Source organism: Dermacentor andersoni, chromosome 5, assembly GCF_023375885.2.
Source record: "Dermacentor andersoni chromosome 5, qqDerAnde1_hic_scaffold, whole genome shotgun sequence".
Taxonomy (NCBI): domain Eukaryota; kingdom Metazoa; phylum Arthropoda; class Arachnida; order Ixodida; family Ixodidae; genus Dermacentor; species Dermacentor andersoni.
The window spans coordinates 146,473,273-146,491,196 of NC_092818.1; the positions used below are offsets into that span (position 1 = coordinate 146,473,273).

The window sequence follows — 17,924 nt, forward strand, 5'->3', positions numbered from 1 at the left end:
TTTGTAAGAGTACTTTGTTACTTAACGCACCCTCTAACATCGTGACCAATACAGCTTATATATTGTAATTATTCGCGCAGCACCGTCCTTATGGGTACTGGGAACAAGTGTCAAAATGTTGAAAAGCGATATGCAGCACGTCTTTGTCGATGTGGCCCATTTCTTATCCCCAGTCCACCACGCTGGCTCAGTGGCTACCACGTTCTGCTGCAGATCACGAGGTCACGTGCTCGAATCCAGGCCACGGCGACTGCATTTTGATGGAGGTGCACTGCGAAAATGCTCGAGACACGATAGCGCGTCAAATTTAATCCAGAGCTCTCCTCTCATATTCCCGGTGTCACTTTAAGACATTATATTACATGAGTCCTTTAATCAATCCTCTTCGCCAAAGATCCCCATACTCTATATGGAGCTATATGGTCCTGCCAAAGTGATAAGGGCAAATGTACGGGCCGACTCACTGGATAAGCCGACTCTAGGAAACAATTGGCACATCAGGACGTGTCACGAAGCACTACGCGCCAACGTACGCAATCCAAACGCATTGTATATCCGTCCATTGCTTTCAACCGCTTTCAGCCATTATCGTGAAAAACAGTGACGACGATGAAAAGAAAGAGCGAAAATAGTTCCTTCGGACTCTATAAGATGCCATCGAATTGGACAAGCGGCAGCCAGCCAGTCACTCGCTTCATACCGCATTACCGCTTAATTTTGTCCTTTTCTTTGATTATCCTTGAATATGCCTTTGATATCCCTCCGTGCGTTTTCAATGACCGTGTGGCCATCGACATCTTGCCGCCTTCATTGTTGGGACAACCATTCCTCTCTCGCAAATTGTCTTCGCATGCCTTTAACGTTTCAATAACTCTTATATGTCATGGCTCACCTCTCGAGCTGCGAAAACGACACTATGAGAGGCCACATAGCCACATCAAATGATCCGCCGCCGAACGCCTTTTAGGCATTTTAGCTTGTGCGTCGAACAACTCTAGAACAATGCGAGCAAAGGCGCATGAGGCACTCCCAGCACCTCGTGGGCGGTCATCCACGACATCGCGCTGTCCTGCATCCACAACTCTGTAGGACGAACCGGCCGATGCTACTCAGTAAGGATCAAGGAGCAGCCTTGCCATCTTTGCCGTTGGTTGTTGACCTGCATTCTTAGGCAAGAGAGGTCACGTGCGTTAGCGTACCATCACTTTATCTCCTAGACATGCAGTTGGCCTACTATTAGATAATTATATAGTTCAATCGTTTGACTAAATGAACTTTGTGCTCCTGCTGTCGCTTTAACTTTGGCACGTCGTTTTTCTGATGAGCACATGAACGATTTTTACCGACCTGGATTAACTGTTGCGCATTTGAAAGAAAAAACGGAATTTTAGTTTGAGGGAATATATGTTTCTTGCTGTGATCTGCTTATGTAAAAATGAGTGAAAAAAAGTTTTTTTTTTTTTTTTTTTGTAATGGCAGCATCAGGTTCGCAACATTACGTCGGCGATCACAAAACACGCTAGAGTCCTGCAAAATTCTGTCAGATGCTTCCTCTGAAGCAGACAGAATTGATATTGTTCGGAAACATACTACAATAAAGTGCCGATACGATTTCCTGCAAAGTGCAAATTAATATACTACGGTATTTGTCCAGTTTAGAAGTTCTGATGGACTTAGTTTGTTGCTACATTGGTTATTGATGTCGAATTTTAAAACTGTTTCATGTACAACTGCTTCATATAGCTCCTATAGGCTAACCTATTTTCTTTCAAATACAGCAAATTCAATTCAGATTGGCTCAGCGATTACCAAACGCGAGCATTGCTCGTTTTCAGCCACCCTAAATCGAAACTGAAACTTGATGGCGCTGCGATGCTTCACGCATCACGCATAGCGCGCGACCTGGCGGTAACCGTCTTCCTCATGACGTCATAGCTAAACCCTGGCTGGGCAGGAGGACAGGAAAATGCGCATATCAGCTGCACTCGTTGATGACGAAAATTATGTGAACATGGCTGAGACTCGCTTCGTTGTAGAGTTTACGCCGCGCCCCATACGATTTCAACTGAGTTTGCCGAGTGACTCAAGCTGGGCTACAGTACAGAGCACGCTGCTGCAAGGCTGTGGCTTGTCCCCGACTGCGTCTGCCGTCCGCGTAACGTATGCCGATGACGAGGACGAGAGGGTGCTGCTTTCTTCGGAGCCCGAAATGCAAGAAGCAATCCGCATCGCCGAAATGAAAGGCAACGTACTTCAAGTACAGATCACAGAAGAAGATGTGCCGTCGGCGAGCGCTGCGACGCAGCCGTTAAGAAGCCTCCACAGCGGCAGCGTCTCTGGGGAGTTCGTGTTTGTTGGCGGAAACAACGCGTCGGAGACGCAGACAGACGCGTCTGTTGCACCAGCCATCGCTTCATCGGAGACGTCGTCAGCCATGCCTCGAGCCGACGCAGGTGACGGTGGTACAAGCCCACCAGCCTGGTTCGTCGACTTTGTGCGAACGCTCAGGAACGAGCTCAAGGATGAAGTTACGGCAGAGGTTTTCAAGCGGCTCGACGAGCGCAAGGTCGACAAGTGGACGGCGGCAGCCACCGCCGCAGAGGCATTCCCGGACGCGCCGACGTGCGGTAATTGCCGCTGCCAGGTTCAGGGAGTCCGCTACAGGTGCTGGATTTGCCCGAATTATGACTTGTGTGAGGTGTGCGAATCGCTGCCCAGCGTACACGACAGCTCTCACGCAATGCTGAAAATTCGCAAACCCGCTGGCTCTCAGCAGCAGATCCCGCGTCGCAAGCGGTCCAACGGCTGCACCTTCCGGCCGATACGCTCGCCAAATCGCGCGTCCGCGATCCGGGAAATGAAGCAAGAGATGAAAATGCAGAAGCTTATGAAGAAGCTCGAAAAGTATAATCTCAGGGACAGTAACATCTACAGACTCCCTGGCGCGTCGTCAAGCTCCGAGAACTATTTGAATCCCGACGCCTATGATTCAGAGTTCGTCTGCGACGACACCATCCCGGACTGGACTCACGTCCAACCGGGAACGCGCTTCACGAAGCGGTGGAAAGTGCGAAACTCGGGGAACAGAGCTTGGGACGAAAACATCCTTCTGAAGTATTGCTGGGGCACCTTAGGGCTTATGCCGAATGACACGGACATTGAGGCACCTCGACTGTTGCCGAACGAAGAAGGCATGCTGGAAGTGCAGTTCACAGCACCCCACGAACCCGGCCACTACCAGACCCACTGGAGGATGTTCAGTCCACAAGGCTACTTTGGGCACCGACTGTGGTGCAATGTTGTTGTTGACCCTGCTCTCACCCTTGAGCCAAAACAGAAGCACATGTCCAGCCTTAAGGTTGTTGCTGGAGCAGATGACGATTTCAGCCATGAGCCTACTCTCAAGCCAGAGGACTTCGCCACTGGACTCAAAGCGAACATTGTGTCGCACACTGCAACCCCGTTCAATACTCCAGCTGCAGTTACTCCTCGCAAATCACCTGAACCTGAAGAGGTGGAAGAGAGTAACGTAGCAGCTCTTGGTTCAAACATGTCGATACTGGACATGCCAATCCTTCACGATACTGAAGAGTCTGCCAGTGTGCTCAGCCTGAGCAGCGTGGAGACAGAGGCTGACTTTGAAGTTGTGCCTCTGCCATCATGCTTCAATCTCAACATCCCATTCAATCTCCCAGAGCCAAAGCCTGCTGAGGAAAGAAGTGAATCGGCCCTGCAGAGTGCGGCAACTTCTTGCGAAGTGATTGCCAAGCCTCCCAAATGCAACTACTGTGATCCATTACAGTGCATGTCTTCATCTGCTGTTGCACCTCCTCAGGGATACAGCGATAATGAAGGAGAGAATGCTGGTACTCCTATCCTCCCTCTCCGGTTCAGAGATCCTCTGACTGAGTCTGACGCATCTAACTCTTCAACCCCAACAACCCAGACAAGCACAGCTGACATCAAAAGGCCTTCCGACCACGATGAGAAGCAAAATGAAGCCAGCTCAACTAGCGACAACCCAGATGCTGCGACGTCGGCGACGAAGCCAGCATTTTCGACTCGGAAGACCTACAAAGTGGAAGCAGTTGGTGATGCACTTCCAGAAGCACTTGTCACTGGAGCCTTAAATGCTGCAGCCACAGTGTTCAATACAGCTAAGACAGTCTTCACAGGAATCCAACAAGAGAGGCAGCGAATGAGCTCATCGCAGTGGATTCCACCGGCACACCTTGCACCTGAGAACAAGCTCTTTGAGATGGGCTTCAGGAATCGGGAGCTCAACTCAGTCCTGCTTAAGAAACATTCAGGAGACATCCAGAAAGTCATTGAAGAACTCATCAATGCCAATGTTGAAAGCTGGTCCACTACAACGCCCATGGAAGGCCCTCCCACAGCACGTCCTTTCATGTGTTCTTTCGACTAAATTTATCTTCATGCTTTGCACGTCTTCTATTGGTTTCATGCTTTCTGCTGATGTTATATTCTTGTGTTACCAATAGGAGTCTCTATTTAAACATTTTTTATGTCCATCATACTGCCTGCCTTCACCTTTGTTTAGCTAAAATTTTATTAGCATGAGTATGCACAGAATTTTTAACCATGAGACATGGAACCTCAAATCCTGCTCTGCCTGTCAAGATGAAAATGTATACTTTGGAAGTCATAAATCCTTCATATTCTTGGCTGTGCAACCACTAGAGTGCTTTTAGCTGTGCTTGAAAAGAAATCTGACAGCACTTATCACCAGAGTTGGTGTCCAGCAATGTTGCATTCACATAGGTGTAGTGTGTGTCAGCAATATTTTTATCTCCTTTAGATGGCAAAAGAAACTTGCTGTTTTAAGTATTAGACCGTAATGTTTGTAACTTGCAGTTGAGTTGCATTGCTAAGATGTTTATTTTTCTCTGTCTTTAAACTGATATTGTTGTAGAATGTGGTGCACATCACTAAGCATGCACAGCTTTGAACACTTGGATGCATCTGCAATGTTTCTTTGGAGTGTGTACTCTTCTCAGCTTCATGGTGAAGGCCTACGCCACTGGCATCATCCTATTGTTTCTTTGCCAACATGTAACAATCTAGAAATAAAAACGACCTAACAAGAATAGCTGGTGTGCGATTTATCTGCTTTAAAAGGTGCAATGTACCATGCTTGTGCCGTGCTTGCAGTATGAACACAAATGCATAGCTGGCATTCAGGCTACAAAACTGGCTTCACATTTATGTACCACATAAACTTGTTTTATATATGTTCACCTTGTGTTTAAGCTTATATATAAAGAATAATTACTGGTTGAATGCTAATACACCATGTTAATATCTCACATGGGCATAGATAGCACAGAGCTGCCAACAATGGAAAAGCATAGTCTTGTTAGCCGTTCTGTGCATCATGGTCTTTTCAGCTGCCCTAGGTACTTGCCCTCTTTTGCGCTTACCTTTGTATACTACTGTTTCTGCTTAATTGCTATAGTGGAGCTGAAGGGCTAGGTAAATGGCTTTCTAAATGCACTTCTAAATGTGCCTGTTGGTGTTGAAAGGGGAGTATGTCTGTAGAAAAGTTTTAAACATGGGGAATTCGTCATTTATGTAAGAAAAACCTCTAATTCATAAGTTTCATAAGATTGTAAACAGCTGTGCCATATTTCATTTCAGGCAAAATGCTTTTTTTCCCCCAAGTACTGCGTACATTGGAATCAAGAAAATTATGTAAGCGTATGCAATAATGAACGTAGTCATAGTTGGTTTTGGTTCCAAAAGTGGTGTTCGAAGTATGCAATGGGAACATTGAAAGATAAAAGTTTAGGATTTCTGAAGTGAAACTGCAATGTATAGATACATTATGTAAAGTTTCCATGTGCTCATGTCACAGTATCCTAAAAAGAGTTAAGTGGTTTGGAATCTGCACTGCTACCTGCTCAGCCATTTAGTGCTCTGGAATTGCTGCTTGTAAGCTTCATTTCCCCTTGGCAACTTTAGGAAAATCCAGTGCTCACATTCAGGTCATGGGCATGAACACTCTGGTTGCCTCTTTCACACGCTTGTGTGCAAACTTCCTCAAATATCCACACTCCTGAGGCCTGTACCAAGCCATTGTACGATAAGGCCTGTGGTTGTATTTTCAGTCTATCATTATCAGCGATACTTTCACTTTTGTATGACGTAATATTCAATATTGTACCTCATTTGAGTGATAGGCTTCCTGTTGGTCGACCAAGTTATCCAATGCATGTGTACCCGTAGCTGTGCAGGCAATCCTCGTGAGCACTAAAAATGCAAATTCTTCAAGTACCTTGCCTACTTTGCAATCTGATTATGCATTGTTACACATGGCACAAGCAGCTGTGTGGTGGCACTTGTCCTTTACTTGCTCCCCTTGTAAAGCCTAGACTGCAAGATCCGAGCAAAGTTGCATGCCACCTCTGATGGAGGCCTGACAAGATTGAAATTGCCAACAATGCTAAAGTGACTTTGTGTATGCTATATAAAACATTGCAGCAAATGGGGGATACAAACTCATAGTTGACAAGAGTAAAAAGCTAGTTCGTAAAGTAGCATATTGACTTGCCAAACCACAGAAACACATGAACATTAAGAAACTGACAAGTGAGCTCGTGCAAGCTTGAATTTAGAGCCTGTTGCACTTTCATGAAACCGGACGCGTAACCTTTAAAGAAGTACCAACATACATTTTGAAAGTAGAAGAAACCCTACCACACACTTCTCAGATAGAGATCACACTTGCAAGAAGGCTGGGAAGCATCAGGTATCGTAATTTAATGCTAAAGTTCGTCTCAAAATGCCAGGTATACATGCCATTGATATTATCATGACATTATGATAGTGAACAAAATTTACTGATAGTGTGTGGCAATAAGATTAGATATGATGACAATGCTCATAAAAAACAAGTTGTGCTTGCATTTCTTCTAGCTGTGCTAGGTAGCAGTCGCAATAATAGCAGAAACAGAGCAGGTCAGTGCATCAGATCACAAAGCATACACGCATACACTTCCTGGGCACCAAAACTGAAACTGGTTCATACGAACAAGTATTATGGTAAATTATTTAGCGTGCTCTGGCGTTTGCTAGTATATTTTTGAATGTTTAGATTACTTACCCCCATGTTCAGAAATGCGCCTTGAAGCCCACGCCTGACTTGGTCAAGTGGATGCCCAACGTTAACACGTCCAAGGAAAGGCAATGAGCTTCTTGGGCATGTTCACGCCATCTGTTGTATTCACCAAGTCAAGCAAGGGCTTCCAATTAAGGCGCATTTCTGAATGCAGGGGTTAGACCTCCATTTAAGGTAAAAAAAAAAGACAACTCAAAAGCCTTCGTGTCAGTACTCCGTTAAAAGCACCAGTTATCATGTCAATTATCATATGTGGAAGTCATTAAGCTCACAGCGGCCACCTATAGGGTCATGCTACTTCAAAGTTCTGCAACTACATTGGCTATAAAAGCACTCGTAACAAAAATGCTGAACTCCTCAGAACCAGAAATATTTGCAGAAGAACATTTATGTGGTAGGAAGCTCCAACTTGCTACACATTTACCTGGTTGAAACCCAAAATTGGCACCAATAGACCACCCTCTTGGAACTTCTCAAAATATTTTCATTAGCAGAGGAAAGGTAAGTCAGGCCTACCTTCTAAAACGTAATGCGCAACCTGTGGTGCCAACAATTAGCTTAGTTTCACTTTATTATTCTTTAACTACAGAGAATGGGTTAGATATATTATACAAACAATGTCAGTGGTCAGGAATTTCACTGTATTATTGAGTACTTAACCTATTTTGGTGCATAAGAGGATCAAGGGTGATTCCTTGCTTACTTTTGAATGCAATTTAGTACTTTACTGACAGAAATATTAAGTATTAAATATTAGTGAAGTCACGATGGGTCAATGACGCGAGATCCTACGCTATCGTAATGTAAACATGCAGAACATGTGCAAAACGCACAGTACATGAGGCAGTAACACAAAAGAAGCGAAGCTGATGATGTCTCCTGACGACAGGAAGCTTGTACAGATTTTCCGAACTAGGCAGTGGTGATTTCAGCTACAATTTCAGCAACAGTGCCGGTGTAGTCTCAGATGTCACAAACACAGGGTGACCAGTAGAAAGTCACGAGTCGGGAACGCAACGAATCTTTAAAATTCATCTTCAGGAAAACTAAATGACTTGCAGCCATATTGTTTGGCACAGATAATCGGAGTGCAAAAGAAAACATATATTCAAAATATTATTAAAATCAGTGTACATCGAAAAATTGCCGGAGTTGCCCTTTAAGCAAAGCCTTCTCTGGTGTTTGCAAGAAACACCATTCTTGTTTAGCAACCATTAACAACTATAAAGCACAGGACGAAGTTTGTCATGTTTCCACCTGAAAACCCCTCTCCTTTCATTGCTGTTGCATTGCTGCGCATTGACGCTACCTGCATTCGGATTAACAAGCATATGTGCAATCAATTTCTTTATTTGAAAGTTTGCCCCGAGGAAAAATCACAGGTATACAAACAACTTTATTTGACGAGTGAAGTCTAGCAAGGACCGGTCACTCCAAGCTAGTCTTTGTTGCATATCGACACTTGTTTCACGTTTGTGGGCAAAATGTTCACCATGCTCCTCAATGCTCATCGCTGCTAGCTCCATTTCATGTCCGCAAGAATTACGACCCAGCACAAGCTCACATTATAAGCTATGCTTCACTGTGCGCTTCAAACGTAAAAATGTAATTCTGGGGTTTACATGCCAAAACTGCAATCTGCTTATGAGGTGTGCCAAAGTGGAAGACTTAGTGGAGATTAATTTTGGCCACCTGGGAATATTTACATTGCTAGACAGTTAGTAGCCACTAGGCATATAATCAATCTGCCTACAGATATCCAAATACAATTTTTTTTAAAAATCAATTCTTTCACAATAGCTTAATTGGACTCTAAAACCCGTGTCCCCCATTAACATGCACCCAATACAGGGCACATAAACATTCTTGCATTTTGCCCCCATCAGAATGTAGCCGCCGCGACTGGGATCGAACTTGTGACATTCTTGTTCCCTGGTGAAATAGCACAACCCCCTCTGCGGGATCGACCATAAATTGGGTGGTAAAGTTTTTTTTTTTTTTAAAGTACAGTACGGAGAAATGAAAATAAGCATCTTGTAAATGGAATTTAAAGTGTCTACTATTACAGGTATGATTGATCAAATATCTACATATTACAGAAAAAAGTTATGCGAGCATAATATTGAGAAAAATTTTAGCATGCAATTCTCAATGTCTCACACAGAATGACGCAGAGGCCTACACAAACGCTGCTGTGGCTGTAACACAGCATAGTAGCCCCAAAGGAAAGAATTACTGGAAGGGTCAAATTCAAGCCAAGGTTTTGGAAGGGTTCTTCTAAAAATCTTTTTCCTTTGAATAATAAAGCCGAGCTCGGCAGTGCGACACCATAGCCACTGATCTACTGCAGCGGTCATATCGAAGACTCCCTTGCTTTGGTCAATGCTGTCTTCGAGCCAATGTCTCCTCCACACTAAATACACAATTCATCCTCATTTTGTGTGTTTTAGAGCTCATGTGTGCGTTCATGCTGGACCGGTGTTTAACCCTTTATAAACTAGTACTGCCTACAGGCAACAACAAAAAAATATTTTTTTTCGTTCCAAATTTCAGTTCAGGGTACGAAGTTTCTAGCTAAATGTCTTCAGCCAACATTCAATGATAGGCAGCAAGCATCATTTGTTGGATTAGAGCAGCAACAAAGGATGAGTAAAAAGTTTGGTGCATGACTCGCTTTCTTTTGAAAGTACGGTTAGAAGAGGAGGACCAATGCAAAAAAAAATACCTGGCTGCAGTGGTACCTCACCGCTAGTGCAGAGGAAATGAAATGAACACTTGTTTCACACTCGATGAGAACTGCATGTACAACTTGCAAATGAAGCCACAGGGTTCTCGGAGTGAAGCATGCTTCCAGTTCTCTGCCTGGAGGTGCCCACAGGCAAGAAACTCATTGCCTAAATGTTCCCAGAATTTTTTTTCTTTCTTTCTGTTGAAGTATCCTTGTTCTTGGTGTATTTTGCATATTGCTATGCAGAACGAACACTTCCTCTGGGTATTTTCCCGTTTCATTTTTAAAGGGCGAGTCCCTGCTTGCCCCAAGCTTCTTCAGTTTGCACCACCTACGGGCCAATGTCAATTGTCCCTGGTTGCCCTAAACCACCTTGGTTTCTACTATCTCCAAGATCAACCCGTCACGTAAGACAGCAGCCAGCAGAGCCCTGACCATTCAGGACCCAATGTGCAAGACAGTAAAGTACAGAGAAGAGGCAAATAAAGGTTGCTTTTTGGTTAAGTTTAAAAATTATGGGGTTTTACGTGCCAAAACCACTTTCTGATTATGAGGCACGCCGTAGTGGAGGACTCCGGAAATTTCGACCACCTGGGGTTCTTTAACGTGCACCTAAATCTAAGTACACGGGTGTTTTCGCATTTCACCCCCATCGAAATGCGGCCGCCGTGGCTGGGATTGGTTAAGTTGGTACATGGTATTACGTGGCAGAATGCCAGCAAATGGGAAGGAAACCAGAAAAAACAGAGTAAGCACCCTTACCGTCACTTTGCCTGTTTCTTACTCATGTTTTTTCTGGTTTCCTTCCCATTTTCTGGTATTCTACCCCATAATACCATGTACCAATTGTTTTTGCTGTGTCGTGTGCCCAACTCTATTTTCAATAACCTTCAGCTTTAAAACCATGCTGCCTTGGGGCTCGGTTCAATGTTGTGCCAGTGGGTTATGCTATGCATTTTTGAATGGGCAATGTGGCTATACACAATGCAATGCACTGTTGAATACACACATTCAATGGCATACACACTGCTACAAGACACCTTAGTCATATTAGTCTTGAAAAAAAAAATCTTGCTTTTACGAAATTGTTATATGCAACACATGCAGGCAGCACAACATATGCAAGCAGTTGCATCAGCTCATGCATAAAAGAGTCCATTGTAAATGCAGATGTTGAATATTGTAGGCATTTAAGTACCTGTAAAATACCTGTGTCAATACATGTGAAATGCCACCGCATTGCCATACAGTGCCATTACACCTTCGCTAATATTAACATCATGCAGCACATCAATATTGAATAATGTGTAGCGAACGCAGTTCCAGAACATTCTGCAGTGCTCAAGATTATGATTTGTACTTGTGCGCAGAATAAAGGAATAGTACACTTCACATCAAAGAGCCTGTGAAGCTAATATTTGCGGAAACACTGCACACTTCGCAAGCCTTAATCTGTGGCAAAGAAGCAAACTGAGGTGTTGACCATGTGGTAATGTGTGCCTCTCGTTGCGTGCCACACTTCAAAACACATATATTAGGGTGGAGTTGAGTACCCACACCAGATAGCTGCTTTATTAGAAAGGAGTGGCAACCCCACTACATTTGCAATACAGTAAACCCTCATAAATATTGAGACAGGAAATGAGGTTCGCTTCAGTGGTATTATGTTAAAAAAGTACAGACGTTCTACAAAACGCACAATGTGGCTAAGTGCATTCCAAGAACTGAGAGGCTTTCAAAAACATGCAGCTGTGGACAAACAAAAATGTGAGCAAGTTATGGCTGACTAGAATGCGCTATTTCTTTCCCACTTTTATGCCTTCGCATAGCGTCGACAAGTTTCAGGCTTGTATACATAGTTCAAGGCCTGCACCGTCATTGCTGGTAGGATATCGCACTTTGACATGATTATTTCGCAGACGAGTCCTACTTTATGATTTCTTGTTCGCACTTATTTGACCATGATTAGTACAATGAAACAGAGCTGCATTTCGCAGGAACACGATGGCAGCAAGATTCTGATGCTGCCTACCAACAGCTGCATGTGTAAGCCATGATTGTGTGATAAAGCCACATTCCCAAGAACTTGCCGCAATGTGGTGGTATAGTCTTCACAAGGCTCCTTTCCTGTCCAGGTTAATAAAGAAAAGCAAATGGTCACCATGTATGTTGCACCGAGATTTCTCGGGGCGATTTCCATCTTCGTGCAAAGTGAAGTCTGGTGCCACTCCACTTCGAATAATACAGTATTAAATGGGCGCACTACAAACGGGACCTCATCAGGCTTTGACTGAAGAGATGTAGATTAAAATATTTCATCATGAGGAGTATTTACTGTACTAGAACTCACTGCAGAGTAACACATAGAAACAATTCCTATCAAGGCTAAAGCAGTCAGCGCAAATCCAGTCTAGTTAAATATTGTACCACGAACCTGGGTTCTGCACTTAACGGCACCAGCACTTTATGCCAAATTAATACACCCCTGGCAATAGACAGTTTTAGCATAGCATATGGAAAACTTCTGCATATATGCAATTAGGTGGGATTATGAAATTGGGAAATTTGCAGGTGCACGTTGGAATCAGCTAGCACAAGACAGGAGTAATTCAAGATTGTTGGGAGAGGCCTTCGTCCTGCAGCGGTCATAATAGGATGATGATGGAAAGCTTTTGCACACGTTTTTAAAATGGTGGGTCCAAAATTCGTGTGTGCAGAATGCTACGAGCCACTTTGTGGGTTTCATACGCAAGCAAACTTTTCTTCAACTTGGTAGTATAGGACACTTTGTGTGGCTAGCATTATTACATGGTGGCAGCGAGGCTGCCTGCAGAGATCTTGCTACTCCCCCCCCCTTCCCCCCCCCCCCCCCCCGCTTGGGTTGTCATGCAGCATCTTGCTACTTGCTCTTATCCACGACAGCAAAACAAATGGTAAAATCAGCTTTCACTTAGTCTCGTCTCTCTCTTATGACAAAGTGCCGTTTTGTCATTATTCAGACCAAAAGTCCGTTTTGATACCGCCAAGTCTAAACAAAAGACACCGCTGTTGCCTTCAACGGACTTTGATTTTACATACCTGATGGTGCCACATCGTCTGGCATTGCACCATGCAGAATGCTCTACTAAAGTCTTGATGCATAAAGCATGGCTGTAGCCATGTCCTGTGCACCTAGAGAAACAGTCAAAATGCTATACTGAATATCTGCCGTCTTTCTTCTCAACTGTAGCTCGGCACAGGTAGCTTCAACAAAGATGCAAGAATTAGTAATTTTGGAACAGTTGCTGTTTTTATATGCTTGGAAAGGTCCACCATACAAAAATACATCGAACACCACAATGACTCATCAGAGCAGTACACTGGGTGCAAAATTCAAAGTGCAGCATGACTTCAATATTCCTTCTGCTAGGAACCAAGCAATATTTTACCCCAATAATGCCACTAAAGTAAACGTTGAATACTTTACTAATGAAAACCGATTTACTGTTGCAGTCATACGCATTTAGTAGAAGAGAAAAAATTAAATTTTTTTAGACCAAATTGAATAGCACCAGAAGCAAATCACTTTTTTAGCCTTTGAATAATGAAAAACTGTTTTCACCACTATTATGAAACGACTTTTCACATCCTCGTACTTCTCAGAGTTCTGTCATTCTAGTGCATGTCATGAACCACTGTCTATTAAAGGTACAAATTCGGCAGTGGGAACTCGTTCGTACACTCGGGACTGTTCAGAGAGTGCAAATGAATGCAGTTGAACGCAATTAATGTGGCTCCCCGAGACGTAACATGCTCTAGTACATAACTGTTTTGTGTGTACTGTGGCCACACATAGATGAAATTTATCACACTCATGCTCCAATGTTTTTTAATGCATGATTATCGGTTTGAAATATTCTAAAGATATTTGAAAAATGCAGTCAACTTCCGCTAACTTGACCCTGATGGGACTGACGTAATTAAACAAATTATCTGGCGGGTCGAATTAAACATGGTGCAGAAAAAATGCCAACACGCAGTGCTGATTCATTTGGCAGTATTTGCCAGATTCTAACACACCTCTAAATCGAACGTGCTCCCATTTCCTATGTATTCAATTAAAGAAATGTAGAAGTGACATAACACCTCCTGAACAAAGTAGAAATCTAATGCGCATCCAATTTTTTCGCAAGAAAAATTGTGCAGAGACCGCAGGTTTCCTAGGTCAGCTTTGCTGCTTTACATCTGTAATATTAGGGGTTGAAAAAAGAAGTGCGAGTGAGAATCAGGCAAATGCCATAATCAGACAGTGTGGGCTAAGGTTATTGCTTGAAAATCTTCGAAGGGCAGGCCAAAAGCAGGAGTTTTTGAGAGATACAAGAGTTCAATGCATCCACTGTCCACTAAGCTCCACAGACACAGATGCCGCCATTAATGTTGGGGTCACCTAGTGGTCAGGCGCATGCGTTCTGGCTGCTGGTCCGAATTATCTGGCAAAAGACAATATTAGAATTCAAATAATTAAAGTTTGGGCCCATAGAAATACATCAGTACTTTTGACCAGCATCAAATTGACAAATAGAATTAGCCTGAGTCAAATTAACATACTCTACTGTATTTATATTTACAAATAATGACCATTTAATTAAAGAAACCTAATCAAATAGGACAATGCAATTTGTTATTCGAAAGTTTCAAATATTTGCACCCTACCGTTTGACCAACTTTAGATAATATAAAAAGGTTTGTGAAAAACAAAATGGAGTACCAACATGACACATTCTGTGCACAGTGTTTTTTATTGCTCCTCAGTATCCAAATTTCAGCACTCTTGTACACAACGCGGTCAGCATTTCCCGGGGAAGCGGCTGTTGCCTTGCGTGAAATGGGGGTACCTTACCCTTTTGATGGAGGAGCACATCAACAAAATTAGGAAAACAGTCATTCTCCCAAGCCACGAGCAAACTGAACTACGCGACGACACCCCTGAAAGCAGCAACAGTGCCTCCTATACGCACCTCCAAAAGGAGGAGAAAGAAAGAGGGGCGAGGGTAAGCGAACTAACAAATCAACAATAAAAGAATCAAAAGTGCACCTCTAAGCACACTGCGGTGCCTACAATGAGTGCAACAACGAAACTGTTGCCGCTATCACAAGAGAAATTGATATCAAAACCCCTGTAACATGCTTTCCTTTTTGTTGTTTTGTGCTTATGCTGTTCACTGAAAAAGGACTGGAGGGGATTACAGTTAAGACCCATGAGATAGTGGCCCTACAAAAAGGTGTAGTGATACAGAGGCGACACGTATAGGACAAAGACCCTGCAGAGTGATGTCATGAGACACAGGCACGGAAACAAAACACGATGACAAGGGAGGGGACGGGGCTAGAAAAAAAAGAAGGAATAAAGACATGTAAAAAAAAAATTAAAATGCGGGTTCTGCGCAATAGGAAAAGAACATAGCACTGCACACTGTTTTGTTTCCAAGTTCCAGGTTGTCATCAGGCCTATGCACAATAGAAGGGGGGGTATGTGCCTGCTGCAACAAATGCCAACGGGCAAAGAAAAATGTTCCTAGGGCGCCGCCACACCACACTGGCAACGCAACGCACACTTCACGCACACCTTTGCTTACTAGTGACGTACAGTGGCAACCAACAGCACGTGCTACAAAGTCACAACAGAGGCTCTTCATTTCCCATTTTGTTTTCTCTTTCTCCCATGCTATTTGAAGTCCCCTCCGCCATTCTCTAGAAGGGAGAAGGGAACAAGCGGCAGCACGTTACAGCATCCACCACGGTCCGTCGTCTCCAGCAGCACATAACAGTGCAACGTCGAGTCACTTTTAAGATGCAGGCAAGTTTGTTGGGAGGAGGTCAGCAGGTCCCGGAGGCATCAGACATTCTTCTTCCAGTTGTGGTGGTTGCAGCTAACAGTGGGTGAGGGAGGAGGCAGGCGTGAAGAAAATCAAAACTTGGCAGGATCTACACCATTCTCTCCATGACGACTGGGAATGCAGCGAGGTCTTTCTGAAGGCGAGCCAGCACACAGCACCTGTTTGTCACCCCCCAAACCTTGCTTTTTCTTTGTCAGTACAGCACATCTACAAGAGGAGTTGTTGGTGGCAGCAATTTCCTTGCGGGCCTTTCTCACTGCCTCGCTTGCGTGCACGTCTGGTGGTTGCTGTTGTTTTATGTGCTGTCTCCTGGCTCTTAAGGAACCTGCCTCTCTCCATCCAGCCAGACTTGGCGCCTCATGCAAGGTAGGTGTAAGTGTCCTTCTGACCGTCTGCTCTCTGCAGGTACTCCTTTTCTATTAGAATGTCTATGCATTTCTGTCAGAGAACAAGGAGAATGCAGAAAAAGCTGGTTAGGAATTGCACGTGAACATAGACAAATGCTTGTAATGCATCCTTTACCAGACTGTAGGAACAGGATGTACACTCAACAGCAAAATTTTACAGACCATGAAGTTTGAGAAAACAAACATTGAATTTCAAAGTGGTTCGTGACCGTAGCCAGAAAAACAGCACAACATTATGTTGCTCGGACATGCATTACAATTGGGTGTTGCTACAGCAATGAATACCCTGGCGCTGGTCATGGAATGAACGTCTGCTAGGCTTACTTCGAAAGCTGCATTGATGGCGCCACTATCACATCGCATTCGTAAGCAGTGAATTGATGCTCACTTCCAAGAAACAAAAAAATTCAGAAGCAGACCTGCTTTTAGAAAGGAAAGCACAAGCCCCTCTGCCTTCTACGGCAATGAAGAGTAGGCAGTTATCGTAAGCATCAGGCGAGTCGATGACCGGATTGTGTCACATCAAAGTGGTAAATTTTTTTAATGAGTCATGCAGACCTGTACTGTGTCGGCAATGGCAACTAGTGTGCCGTGTGGTCACGCCATCCACTACGTATCGCAGCTACCATTTTCTTCGGAGACCGCAGACGAAGTGGGAAAGGCGCACGTTCCCATGCCTTTCCGTGCCACCGCAGCTCCGTGCAGCCTATACATTGTTCCGAGACCAGAAGTGTCACCATTAATGAAGAGGGCACACTCACAGCTTTCGGAATGCGAATGACATGAAGTAATGTCCACGGTTTACTGTTTGTAGCTAACATGGGTGCCCGACACGTATCTCAGACTGAATACAGGCATGAAGGCAAGACAGTCTCAAATTTATTAATTTAGACATTTTCTTATTATTTTATTATTTTGATATCACACTGTGTTGCACTATTGACAGTGCGCATGCGATGTTCAACATTGCATGGTATCTTTAGAATTTTAGCACTGCCTTGCCTTGAACTGCACATCTGTGCATGTATTAAAAGTGAACCAAGCATTCTAGGAATGTTTCACTGCCATGCAAGGCTTTTTATCAGCAAGCAATATGAACCCCTTGTGTAATTTGAAAATTTACATTTAGGCTTCTAATACCATTTTTCAATGTAAATACCAAATTTCAGTGTTCTGTACCAAAACATATGCAAGTTAGCCTCAGTCCCTTCATCCCCCATTAAGAGTAGACACTGCTTCACAAACATACTTTCTTATTTCTGAGCAGATCTTTATGAAACTTTCTCAGCTTGTGTATTCTGATGTGCTGATTTCAAACATGCAATTATTTTTGTAGTGCAATATTTAGTCTAAGAGCGAGGTTCTACTGTAATTCAGTGCTACACGAATACCGAGGCAGAACAAGTAGACTGCAGAGCATGATCACGTGCTGGAACACTGTTGAAAATCGCATAGTTTCGGTACCTGTGCACGTGACTGCACGACCGTGGGAACATGCAGGCGAAGCGGAAGTACATCTCTCTTGCTTCGACGCGAACTTCAATTCGTCAATTCAAGCAACAGATCACACAAATAACAGATGTTGCCTTGAATAATTCTCGAAGTCACGTGGAACCATGAGCGACATTACACTGTGGACACGACTACATAGGCACAGGAACGCGACTACGTCACCGTCCGGCTTGGAGCGCGGCCGCCATGAGGGAAAGGGAAAATGGTGTTTGGATTGAAATTTCAGACCTTTCCGTGGTGCGTAGCGATGTAATTCTTTGCAA

The 17,924-nt window shown here is 43.9% G+C and overlaps 2 protein-coding genes across 3 annotated transcripts in view; one reads left to right on the plus strand and one right to left on the minus strand.

Moving 5' to 3' along the window:
• The first annotated feature begins 1,916 nt into the window (after positions 1–1,916).
• On the plus strand, positions 1,917–5,108 carry LOC126531370 (next to BRCA1 gene 1 protein-like). The gene has a single exon (XM_050178873.3). It carries the CDS (start codon positions 1,967–1,969, stop codon positions 4,424–4,426), a length of 2,460 nt encoding a protein of 819 aa, XP_050034830.1. The 5' UTR covers positions 1,917–1,966; the 3' UTR covers positions 4,427–5,108.
• A 9,517-nt stretch (positions 5,109–14,625) lies between these two features.
• The window catches only part of Cul1 (cullin 1), a 55,566-nt gene continuing 52,267 nt past the window's right edge, over positions 14,626–17,924 (minus strand). For both annotated transcript variants that reach the window (XM_050178887.2, XM_055071129.2), the window contains exon 20: positions 14,626–16,180. In XM_050178887.2, coding sequence (XP_050034844.1) covers positions 16,100–16,180 — 81 coding nt within the window. In that variant the 3' untranslated portion in view covers positions 14,626–16,099. The remainder of the gene's footprint in view (positions 16,181–17,924) is intronic.